This window comes from Oncorhynchus masou, chromosome 3, assembly GCF_036934945.1.
Source record: "Oncorhynchus masou masou isolate Uvic2021 chromosome 3, UVic_Omas_1.1, whole genome shotgun sequence".
Taxonomy (NCBI): domain Eukaryota; kingdom Metazoa; phylum Chordata; class Actinopteri; order Salmoniformes; family Salmonidae; genus Oncorhynchus; species Oncorhynchus masou.
Window position 1 is genome coordinate 32,642,321 of NC_088214.1, and position 12,340 is coordinate 32,654,660.

The 12,340-nt window shown below is 45.4% G+C and overlaps 1 protein-coding gene across 1 annotated transcript in view; it reads left to right on the forward strand.

Annotated features, from left to right (window-relative positions):
• LOC135514833 (partitioning defective 3 homolog) overlaps nt 1–12,340 on the forward strand; it is a 250,086-nt gene that overhangs the window by 107,423 nt on the left and 130,323 nt on the right. The window contains 2 exon segments of the mRNA XM_064938485.1: nt 1,659–1,858; nt 8,013–8,156. Coding sequence (XP_064794557.1) covers nt 1,659–1,858; nt 8,013–8,156 — 344 coding nt within the window.

Below are 12,340 nucleotides of genomic sequence, written 5' to 3' on the forward strand. Positions count from 1 at the left end.
GCAATTGACATTCTCCCTGTGACTCTGTGTCTTAATCATGGGACAGTGCAGTACAGGGAGGGAGGATAGAACACTGTCCAAATCTCAGAGCTCTTGATTGCTAAAGTTGCACTTGAAAACGCTTGTTGTTTACTGATTGGTAAAGGTAATTTCATGTTAGGTCAATTGAGTTCTATTTGTAGGCTAAAACTGTCTTTTAAATTTTTGCCTCAATATACTTCTTGACGAGTAACAATGGCAGGTAGCCTAGCGTTCAGAGAGGCGATCCGGCTCCCGGAGGGAGGGCTGCCAGTTTGAATCCAGGGCCCAATGTGAAAAATCTGTTGGGAAGTGAGCTGGCAACTGGAGGGTTGCTGGTATTAAATCCTAGATGCCATTGCCTGCCGTTGTGTCCTTGAGCAAGGCAATTAAAATCGCACAACAACAGCTCCCAGAGCATCCAGTGTGGCAACCCCCGACACTTCTCCAAAACCTGTATTTGTCTTTCGTAGAGGTTGGGTTAAAAGCGGAAGTTAAAGTTCGGTTGGATCTTGTGTACAAATGACCAGTAAAGTCAACTTAATCTTAAATGTGTGAAATGATGTGCTAAATGAATCTGTGTTTCAGTACATTTATTACAGGGTTAGCATTAGTATTAGCCACCTCAATATTTGGGGTAAGGTGATGATATCTCTCTGGGAGCTGATCCCACTGTCAGTATTGTGGAATAATTGTCATGTTGAGTTAAGATTTTAACGGAGAGAGCTGATCAGAGAGCAACACAGTATCAACACATGGTCTAACGACGGGTCCTGACCGCTGACTGACCAGCCTCCCAGACTCCAACTCCCAGAGGCTACATAGAGGACCATGTGAAGATGAATTCAATTTGTAGTTTCGCAAGCTATAGAGATTTCAAGTTGGGCCCTGTTAAAAAAAACATTCAAATTCAGACGCTGGAATTTCATAACGTTAATTATAGTTAGGAGAGATTCAAATGTATTTCTCTGACAGGGTATAAATTAGGGCCCTGGTTGGTATAATTATGCAGAAAGTTAGTCATTATAGCATATGATCTATTAAAAAAAAATCTAATTAAGGAGTTGGATGACCTGCTCATTGCAATCTAATGTGAAACCGCTCCCAGGCTACTGGATCAATCACTTACCTCCTTCAGATCATTACTGAGAATAGCCCTAATAATGGCCCTAATAATGGCCCTAATAATAGCCCTAATAATTTACAGCTGTAATAGTGTTGGATTCTAAATAATCATTCCTGTTATTTATTTAGCTGATGTGGGTTTTGATAACACTGGGTATCCGGGCTGCAATAGCTATAAGCTCTAATGACACACACACCTCATTAAGAATAGGCAAATAATTACTGTGAGGAGGGAATTGGCCAGAAAAACCAACCGAGATGTAATCATGTGGGCAAAAATGAAGCCCATTTGAATATTGACCAATGCACAGAACTAATGAAGTGACATAGGAGGACACAAACACTTTGCTAATGTCATGTCGGAGGCTGGAATCCCAGGTGTTTGGTGGAGTGATGGGCGTAAGTACATGCTTCCCTAGGTGTACTCCTTTTGAGCCTGTCTCCCTCTTCATCTCCTCCATCTCTCTCATTTTTTCTCCTCCTCCTCCCCTCTCCTCCCCCTCTCTCTCCTCCAGATATGCCCCTCCATGTGCGTCGCAGCAGTGACCCGGCCCTGGCGACGATCAACGGGCCGTTCAGCGACCCCCGCGTGACCCTGCCGCCAGAGAAACCGTCCAGGAAGAACCCCACCCGCTGGTCCACCACGGCTGGCTTCCTCAAACCACGGCGCTCTGTAGGAGGCACCGGCACTGGCACCAACAGCCTGGAGAGAAAGGTAGCCAATGATCAAACAACTCTTACCTCTGGAGTTGAACAGTTTCAAGTGATGTCCCCTGTACGGTGTCTTCAGTGTATGACATTAGCTACCTGTATCCTCTCTCAGGCTTAGCTAAAATCAGGCTCAGTAAAATCATATACATTGTTGCATGTTGCATTTATATTTTTGTCCAGTATGTATGTACAGTTGCAATGGCGTGCCTGGGGTCTGGGCCTTCAGTGAAGTCCTACACAGTCCCACCCGAATTAATCCACCTCTTATTGCCATCATTATGAATCTATGGCTCAAGACACTATACATTTAGACAGAAATGCAGTATAAAACCAGGCGTTGCGTCACCTTGAAATTGACATTTTTATTCATAGAATTGCAGGGGAAGAGTACAATACCTTTTCATTGTGCAGCTCCCGTTGCCCTGCGCGCTTGTTCGTTGAGCTGTAGATCCACTCGGGTGTCCCCAAAAGTTTTCAAAAGCACCATTGCTTGTAAGTGCCCAGCCATACTTTGGTGTCTCGTTGCTGCCTTGGTTAGACAACTCAGGTTTGCAAAGCCAGTGTGGCTCCAAACACCAAATCGATCACTTGCAAATAATAGGCATTCCCAGCAGTACAGTTTGCAGTGCTACTCGGAGCTTGTGAGCCATTGATAGTGCTCGTAGTTGAAACTTTGAAAGTGGCGAACGAACCCCTTTCCCGCCTGTGACAGGCTTTGTTGCGTCGGCGTCGGGCGACATCTCCTGACAATGTCTAACTTTTCTTGAAAAGTTTGTCTTGAGAATGGCGTTATAATTATATCCTCGACCAAATCGATATCTTCTCCTCCTTCCGCTATTATGGGTTAAAAAACAGCTTAGTAGTACGCAAATTAATTAGTTTATCAAATTCAGTTTCCTAGTTCTGAGGTTTGCATATACCTGCCCATATAGGACCTGCCTCTCAATATTGGTAATGCAATCAAAAGACGTGCACGCACTACGCCTGTCAGCTGGCTCCTGTGTAACACTGGAGCCAGCCAGCAGGCGTACAATAGCCAACTCTGAAGCTGATTGGTTGGCACTAAATTTTCATTTCCATTCACTTTAAGCTACAAGCGCCCGCACTGTTGATTCTGAAGGCCTGAGGGCAGATTTTAGACCCCTGGCAACACATGATGGCTGAATATGATTGGATAAAAGTTCTAACATAAAGACCAGTCCTCCAAATCTCAACGTGGGGCTGGAAGCAGTGCAACCAAGAGGAAAGCTATAAAATGAAGAGTATAACTCTTATTCTGGGGAATAATTTAATACATATTTGTGGGAAAATATATTTTAAAAATATATATATATATATATTCTGATGATGTTTAGGCCAGCAGAGAAGGCCTTGCTGGCCCTGACGGCCCACCACTGTACAGTTGAAGTCGGAAGTTTACATACACTTAGGTTGGAGTCATTAAAACTCATTTTTCAACCACTACAAATTTCTTGTTAACAAACTATAATTTTGGCAAGTCGGTTAGGACATCTACTTTGTGCATGACACAAGTAATTTTTCCAACAATTGTTTACAGACAGATAATTTCACTTATAATTTACTGTATCATAATTCCAGTGAATTTTGCTTGACATCATGGTAAAATCAAAAGAAATCAGCTAAGACCTCAGGAAAAAAATTGTAGACCTCCACAAGTCTGATTTATCCTTGGGAGCAATTTCCAAATGCCTGAAGGTACCACGTTCATCTGTACAAAGTATGCCAGTATAAACACTATGGGACCACGTAGCCGTCATACCGCTCAGGAAGGAGACTCGTTCTGTCTCCTAGAGATGAACGTACTTTGGTGCAAAAAGTGCAAATCAATCCCAGAACAACAGCAAAGGACCTTGTGAAGATGATGGAGGAAACAGGTACAAAATTATCCACAGTAAAACAAGTCCTATATCGACATAACCTGAAAGGCCGCTCAGCAAGGTAGAAGCCACTGCTCCAAAACCGCCATAAAATAGCTAGACTACGGTTTACAACTGTACATGGGGACAAAGTTCGTACTTTTTGGAGAAATGTCCTCTAGTCTGATTAAACAAAAATAGAACTGTTTGGCCATAATGACCATCCTTATGTTTGGAGGAAAAAGGGGGAGACTGGGTCTTCTAAATGGACAATGACCCATACTTCCAAAGTTGTGGCAAAATGGCTTAAGGACAACAAAGTCAAGGTATTGGAGTGGCCATCACAAAGCCCTGACCTCAATCCCATAGAACATTTGTGGGCAGAACGGAAAGTGTGTGCGAGCAAAGTGACCTACAAACCTGACTCAGTTATGCTAGCACTGTCAGGAGGAATGGGCCAAAATTCACCCAAGTTATTGTGGGAAGCTTTTGGAAGGCTACCCGAAACGTTTGACCCAAGTCCACATTAGCTGCCAAAGCAGCAGCTACTCTTCCGGAGGTCCAGCAAAATTATGGCAGTTGATACAATTTTAAAACATTACAATACATTCACAGATTTCACAACATACAGTGTACCCTCAGGCCCCTACTCCACCACTACCACATCTATACAGTACTAAATCTGTGTGTGTGTGTGCCAATGTTTGTGTTGCTTCACAGTCCCCGCTGTTCCATAAGTTGTTTTTTAATCTGTTTTTTAAATCGAATTTTACTGCTTGCGTCAGTTACTAGATGTGGAATAGAGTTCCATGTAGTCATGGTTCTTTGTAGTACTGTCTCTCATAGTCTGTTCTGGACTTGGGACTGTGAAGAGACCTCTTGTGGCATGTCTTGTGGGGTATGCATGGGTGTCTGAGCTGTGTGCCAGTAGTTTAGACAGACAGCTCGGTAACATTCAACATGTCAATACCTCTCATAAATAAAAGTTGTGATGAAGTCAACTCTCCTCCACTTTCAGCCAGGAGAGATTGACATGCATATTATTAATATTAGCTCTCTGTGTACATCCAAGTGCCAGACGTGCTGCCCTGTTCTGAGCCAATTGCAATGTTTCTAAGTCATTTTTTGTGGCACCTGACCACACTACTGAACAGTAGTCAAGGTGTGACAAAACTAGAGCCTGCAGGACCCAGGTGGATGGTTGCGTCCCACCTGGCCAACATCCGGTGAAATTGCAGAGAGCGAATTTCAAATGACAAATATAAATATTTAACATTCATGAAAATACAAGTATTAACTTCCTGTTAATCCAGCCACTGTGTCAGATTTGAAAAAGGCTTTACGGCGAAAGCACACCATGCGATTATCTGAGGACAGCGCCCCGTATACAAACACATGAAAAACATTTTTCAACCAGTCAGGTGTGACACGAAAGTCAGAAATAGCGATATAATAAATGCCTTACCTTTGAAGATCTTCTTCTGTTGGCACTCCAAAAGGTCCAAGTTACATCACAAATGGTCCTTTTTTTCAATAAAGTCCTTTATATCAATAAAAACTCAGTTTAGCAGGCTCGCTTCATTGAATAATCCACCGATTTCCCTCCTTCAAAATGCACACAAAATGAATCCTAAACGTTACTAATAAACTTATCCAAACAAGTCAAAAAACGTTTATAATCAAACCTCAGGTACTCTAATACGTAAATAAACTATACAATTTATGACGGAGAATAGTATGTTCATTGCCGGAGATAAATAACAAAACAAGCTTTCACCCACGCGCATGGAAAAACACTACAGCCAAAATGATAGCCATTTAGAAAAACTACAACTTCTAGCTCATTTTTCAAAAACCAGCCTGAAACTCTTTCTAAAGACTGTTGACATCTAGTGAAAGCCCTAGGAACTGCAATTGGGGAGGACTTTGCCTCATAATAAACATGAAATCCATTGGAAACAGTGGAAGGATGAAATTGTGATTTTTTTGGGATGGTTTGTCCTCGGGGTTTCGCCTGCCATATCAGTTCTGTTATACTCAGACGTCATTTTAACAGTTTTAGAAACTTTAGAGTGTTTTCTATCCAAATCTAATTATATGCAGATCCTAGCTTCTGAGTCTGACTAACAGGCAGTTTACTTTGGGCACGCTTTTCATCCGGACATGAAAATACTGCCCCCTACCCAAGATAGGTTAAGAAGGCAGAGCATCGTTTTATTATAGACAGACTTCTCCTGATATTAGCTACTTACATCAATATGTTTATGGCAGTTTATAATCTTGCGTTACTCCATGCAGTTTAGTCATCTCAACTAGCTCAATTTCCACATAATTTATTTTAAGATTTAGTTGAGGTTTGGGGTTTAGTGAGTGTTTTGTTCTTTTAGTTTTAGAAATATTTAGGGTTAACTTATTCCTTGCCACCTACTCTAAAACTAACTGCAGCCCTTTGTTTTGTGTTGCAGTCATTTCAGTCGCTGTTGTAGCTGACGTGTATGGTGTTGAGTCATCCGCATACATAGACACTCTGGCTTTACTCAAATTCAGTGGCATGTCGTTAGTCAAAATTGAAAAAAGCAAGGGGCCTAAACAGCTTCCCTGGGGAATTCCTGTTCTAACTGGATTATATTTGAGAGGATTCCATTAAAGAACACCCTCTGTGTTCTGTTAGACAAGTAACTCTTTATCCACATTATAGCAGGGGGTGTATAGCCATAACACATCTTTTTCCAGCAGCAGACTATGATCGATAATGTCAACAAGACAGCCCCCACAATCATTTTATCATCAATTTCTCTCAGCCAATCACCAGTCATTTGTGTAAGTGCTGTTCTTGTTGAGTGTTCTTCCCTATAAACACATTCTGTTGTCTATTTGTTTACTGTGAAATAGCATTGTATATGGTCAAACACAATTTTTCCCAGAGGTTTTCTAAGGGTTGGTAACAGGCTGATTGGTTGGCTATTTGAGCCAGTAAATGGGGCTTTACAATTCTTGGGTAGTGGAATAACGTTAGTTTCCCTCCAGACCTGAGGGCACACACTCTCTTGTATGCTTAAATTGAAGTTTTGGCAAATAGGGGTGACTTGGCATTGCCAAAAGGCATCTATAGACTCTCAGATCATGAGAAAAAAGATTATCTTGTCTGATGAAACCAAGCTTGAACTCTGGTCTGTATTGCAAGAGTCTGGAGGAAAACTGGCACCATCCCTACGGTGAAGCATGGTGGTGGCATCATCATGCTGTGGGGATGTTTTTCAGCAGCTCGGACCGGGAGACTAGTCAGGATTAAGGGAAAGATGAACAGAGAAAAGGACAACGACCTAAGCACACAGCCAAGACAACGCATGAGTGGCTTCGGGACAAGTGGCCCAACCAGAGCCCAGACTTGATCCCGATCAAACATCTCTGGAGAGACCTGAAAATAGCCTTGCAGCGACTCTCCCCATCCAACCTGACAGAGCTTGAGAGGATCTGCAGAGAAGAATGGGAGAAACTCCTCAAAATACAGATGTGCCAATCTTGTAGCGTCATACCCAAGAAGACTTGAAGCTGTAATCGCAGGAAAAGGTGCTTCAACAAAGTACTGATTTACAGGGTCTGAATACTTGTAAATGTGATATATGTTTTTTTGTTATTTGCACACAAAAAAATCTAAAAACCTGTTTTTGCTTTGTCATTATGCGGTATTGTGTGTAGATTGATGAGGGGGGAAAAAACTATTTAATCCATTTTAGAATAAGACTGTAACGTAGCAAAATGAAAGTGTATGAACACTTTCCAAATGCACTGAAAAGGGAATAGGGTGACATTTGGGACGTAGACTACGCCATTGATGTACCCACTTCTTTAACATATTCCTTCTGGTGTGTGTGCGTCATATTTGTCATGGAGCTGAGATACTTCCTGGAGGTTGTAGTACGCTCCCCTGGCCATGACAAATGAGCCAGTAATATTCTACAACAATACAACCTGCTATGTTTAATTTAAACGGGTGCAGTCGGTAGGTAGCCTGGTCCCAGGATGTTATCCTGAAGGTTTACGGCATTGAGATCCATAGTAGAGGTCATCAAACTTAGACTGAAAGGTGGATATTGAGCACTTGCAATGTGCCATCTGTACTGTGTCTAAAGCCTGTATCTTGAAGGAATGGTTTCCCAGACACGGGTTAAGCCTAGGATAATTGCCATTGAAAATGTCATTTTTTTGTTGTTGTTGAATAATAGGAATAATCTGTGAAACCTTCCCCTTAGAGTCTTCCTTGTTCCTGTGTCTGTTCAGGGTAATGGTCCGGACACGTACCGTAGTCTCCCCCGGGATGCAGGCACGTGTGGCAACCAGAGAGAGTTCCAGAGAGAGACGGCCCGCTCCTCCTTGAGCGCCAACCACCCCATGGTAGACCGCTGGCTGGAGAGACGGGAGCAGGTAGAACCACACACACACACACACACACACACACACAAGCGTGCATGCACAAGACACACACGCGGACACACAACCATACACGCACAAGACACACACGCGGACACACACACTGCACATGTCACGCAAACCTGTCACGCAACCTGGCATTACCAGCCACATTTTACATGACAGACATGTGAGTAATCATCTCTAAGCATCATCTCACAGGCCTGTGTTACAAGACCTGTTGTATTTTCACCAGACATCCAGACTTCAGACATGCGTCTCAAATGGCACCCTATTTCCTGCACAACTTTTGACCAGACCAGAGGCCTAGATGGACCCTGGTCAAAAGTAGTGCACTTTAAAGGTAATAGGGTGTGACTTTAGGCAGATACTTGGTAGAGCAGGTTGAAAGGGAGAAGGAAGGAGTAAAAGGTCTATATGTCAGCCTGTAAAGATTAACTGCACGGCTAAAGACTTCTCCCTCTCCCCCTTCTCTCCCTCTCCGCTGCCCCTCCTCTTCGCTGCCCCTCCTCTCCGCTGCCCCTCCTCTCCGCTGCCCCTCCTCTCCGCTGCCCCTCCTCTCCGCTGCCCCTCTTCTCCGCTGCCCCTCCTCTGCCCCTCCTCTCCGCTGCCCCTCCGCTGCCCCTCCTCTCCGCTGCCCCTCCGCTGCCCCTCCTCTCCGCTGCCCCTCCCTCTCCGCTGCCCCTCCTCTCCGCTGCCCCTCCTCTCCGCTGCCCCTCCTCTCCGCTGCCTCTCCTCTCCGTTGCCCCTCCTCTCCGCTGCCCCTCCTCTCCGCTGCCCCTCCTCTCCGCTGCCCCTCCTCTCCGCTGCCCCTCCTCTCCGCTGCCCCTCCTCTCCGCTGCCTCTCCTCTCCGCTGCCTCTCCTCTCCGCTGCCCCTCCGCTGCCCCCCTCCCTCCCTTTCCGCTGCCCCTCCTCTCCGCTGCCCCTCCTCTCCGCTGCCCCTCCTCTCCGCTGCCCCTCCTCTCCGCTGCCCCTCCTCTCCGCTGCCCCTCCTCTCCGCTGCCCCTCCTCTCCTCTGCCCCTCCTCTCCGCTGCCCCTCCTCTCCGCTGCCCCTCCTCTCCGCTGCCCCTCCTCTCCGCTGCCCCTCCTCTCCGCTGCCCCTCCTCTCCGCTGCCCCTCCTCTCCGCTGCCCCTCCTCTCCGCTGCCCCTCCTCTCCGCTGCCCCTCCTCTCCGCTGCCCCTCCTCTCCGCTGCCCCTCCTCTCCGCTGCCCCTCCTCTCCGCTGCCCCTCCTCTCCGCTGCCCCTCCTCTCCCTCTCCGCTGCCCCTCCTCTCCCTCTCCGCTGCCCCTCTCCCTCTCCGCTGCCTCAGTCTCTCCATGTGAACCACTGCATTAGCTGACAGAATGAGTTCAGCAGTTCATCCGTCTGTGGGCGGGTGGGCTGCTCTGGAGCAGCTTCGCTGACGATGACGGGTTGGGGTTCGTCCCAAATAAGACCCTATTCCTTACATAGTGCACTTATTTTAAGACGGGCTGGTCAAAAGTAGTGCACTATGTAGTGAATAGGGTGCCATTTGCGACGTGGCCTGGGATGTTTCTCATATAATGGTGGTGATCATCATATAACTCTTTCTTTCTCTCGACCAATCGCTCCTTTTATGCTTGGTGACATGAGTGGGATATGAGCTGATATTAAAAGGACATTTGGCGCGATGAAGGATTTAGTCACTCAATTACACTGACCGAGGAATTTATATCCTACAGCAACAGATGTTTGGAGGTCTGTGTTGCATAGAGCTGTAGTAGACATCACTGTAATGGGCCACATAGACTGTGTCCCCAAATGGCTCCCTTGTGCACTACTTTTGACCAGGGTCCTTAGGTCAAAAGTAGTGTACTGCATAGGGAAAAGGCTTCCATTTGGGAAGCATCCATTGTCTCTGCTTTGTCTCACTGTTGTAAGTGCTTGTTCAGATTCTTCTGAAGGGGAGGGAGGAATGGAGGGATGACGCAACTCTATTATAAGATGAGAAATATCTTGTTTGTCCAGTGATGGAACGCCCTGAAAGTCATCAGGGTTCACTGAAAATATATTCTGCCAATATATCTGAGGTCATTGAAGTTGAGAGAGTGCTCGGAGAACTCAACCTGATGGCTTGTGAAGTGAATCCTAAGACTTGAACCTTTATCACCCACCCTGGCAACAGGTGCTGTAGCTATGGCAACAAGAGAGCGCAGAGGTGTGTGCTCAGAGATCTGTCATGTGTTTTAATGAGCCACAGCTGGCAGCACGGGAGCATGGGAGGGTAATGACCACCTCTCTCTCACTCGGAGGGAGGGAGGGGGGGGAAGGTAATGACTACCTCTCTCTCACACTGAGGGAGGGAGGGAGGGTAATGACCACCTCTCTCTCTGATGGTGAACTGCATGGAGAAAACACTATTTGTGTGTGTTTCTGTGATCTTATACAGTGGGGCAAAAAAGTATTTAGTCAGCCACCAATTGTGCAAGTTCTCCCTCTTAAAAAGATGAGGACTGTAATTTTCATCATAGGTCACACTTCAACTATGACAGACAAAATGAGAGAAAAAAAATCCAGAAAATCACATTATAGGATTTTTTATGAATTTATTTGCAAATTATGGTGGAAAATAAGTATTGGGGTCATAAGCCTATGTATAAGCTCTCTAACATGCGTATGGCTGTTTTGAATGAATCAGCACCTTAGAAAGCGCTGTCCATTTCGTTGTGTTAGGCTTTGAAACAACATCCACAATAACCATGTTTAATACTGTTTCAACCTGTTGTTGAACTTCTTTCTTCAAATCAATCACAGTGAGCTGAGTTTTAAAAGCACCATACTGTTATGATGTGATTTTTTATTGTATTTGCATTGATGTCAGAGTGGTTAGAGGAACAATAGAGCCCTGAGTACCAGGCCATTAGGACCTGATGGAGGAACAATAGAGCCCTGAATACCAGACCATTATGACCTGATGGAGGAACAATAGAGCCCTGAGTACCAGGCATTGGGACCTAATGGAGGAACAACAGAGCCCTGAGTACCAGGCATTGGGACCTAATGGAGGAACAACAGAGCCCTGAGCACCAGACCATTATGACCTGATGGAGGAACAATAGAGCCCTGAGCACCAGACCATTATAACCTGATGGAGTGAAAATAGAGCCCTGAGTACCAGGCCATTAGGACCTGATGGAGGAACAATAGAGCCCTGAGCACCAGACCACTATGACCTGATTGAGGAACAATAGAGCCCTGAGCACCAGACCATTATGACCTGATGGAGGAACAATAGAGCCCTGAGCACCAGACCACTATGACCTGATTGAGGAACAATAGAGCCCTGAGTACCAGACCATTATGACCTGATGGAGGAACAATAGAGCCCTGAGTACCAGACCATTATGACCTGATGGAGGGAAAATAGAGCCCTGAGCACCAGGCCATTAGGACCTGATGGGGGGGTAATACAGTCGGTAATACAGTCACCACAACTGTACTAATTCAAACGAGGATCCTGCAGCTGAACCAGCCAGCCTGCATCTATCCTTACACGATCTAACACACACACATAGAGGGGCGGCAGGTAGCCTAGTGGTTAAAGCGTTGGGCCAGAAACCGGAAGGTTGCTAGTTCTAATCAAAGAGCTGATCTGCCCTTGAGCAAGGCACTTAACCCTAATTACTCCCTGGTCACTGTCAATAATGACTGGTGCTGAGCGATTAACCGAAATGTCTGTTATGTTTTGGTTTTTACACAACTAATTGACCAACGTCTGTTCAATAATTTAATTTAATTTATTTTTTTTCTTTCTGAGGGCTCAATACAATAGAGAGAAATCAGGTTAAACCTGAACTGTGTGATGTAGTACGGAGTTGTAGTTTCCAACAGGCCAATATTCTACATAGTTCAGTTCAGAAAACGTGATAATTAACTACAATGACCATAATCCACTGCGTGCACGCTTACTTGCCCGGTCTGTGTGGAGCACTGAGCCATAATAAGGACGGTGTGCAGCAGAGAGCTTCAAGTTTCTTGGTGTTCTCATTACCCACAAACTATAATGGTCCAAACACACACAGACAGTCGTGAAGAGGGCACAACAGACTGAAAAGATTTGGCATGGGTCCTCAGATCCTCAAAAGGTTCTACAGCTGCACCGTCGAGAGCGTTGCATCACTGCCTGGTACAGCAACTGCTCAGACTCCGAACGC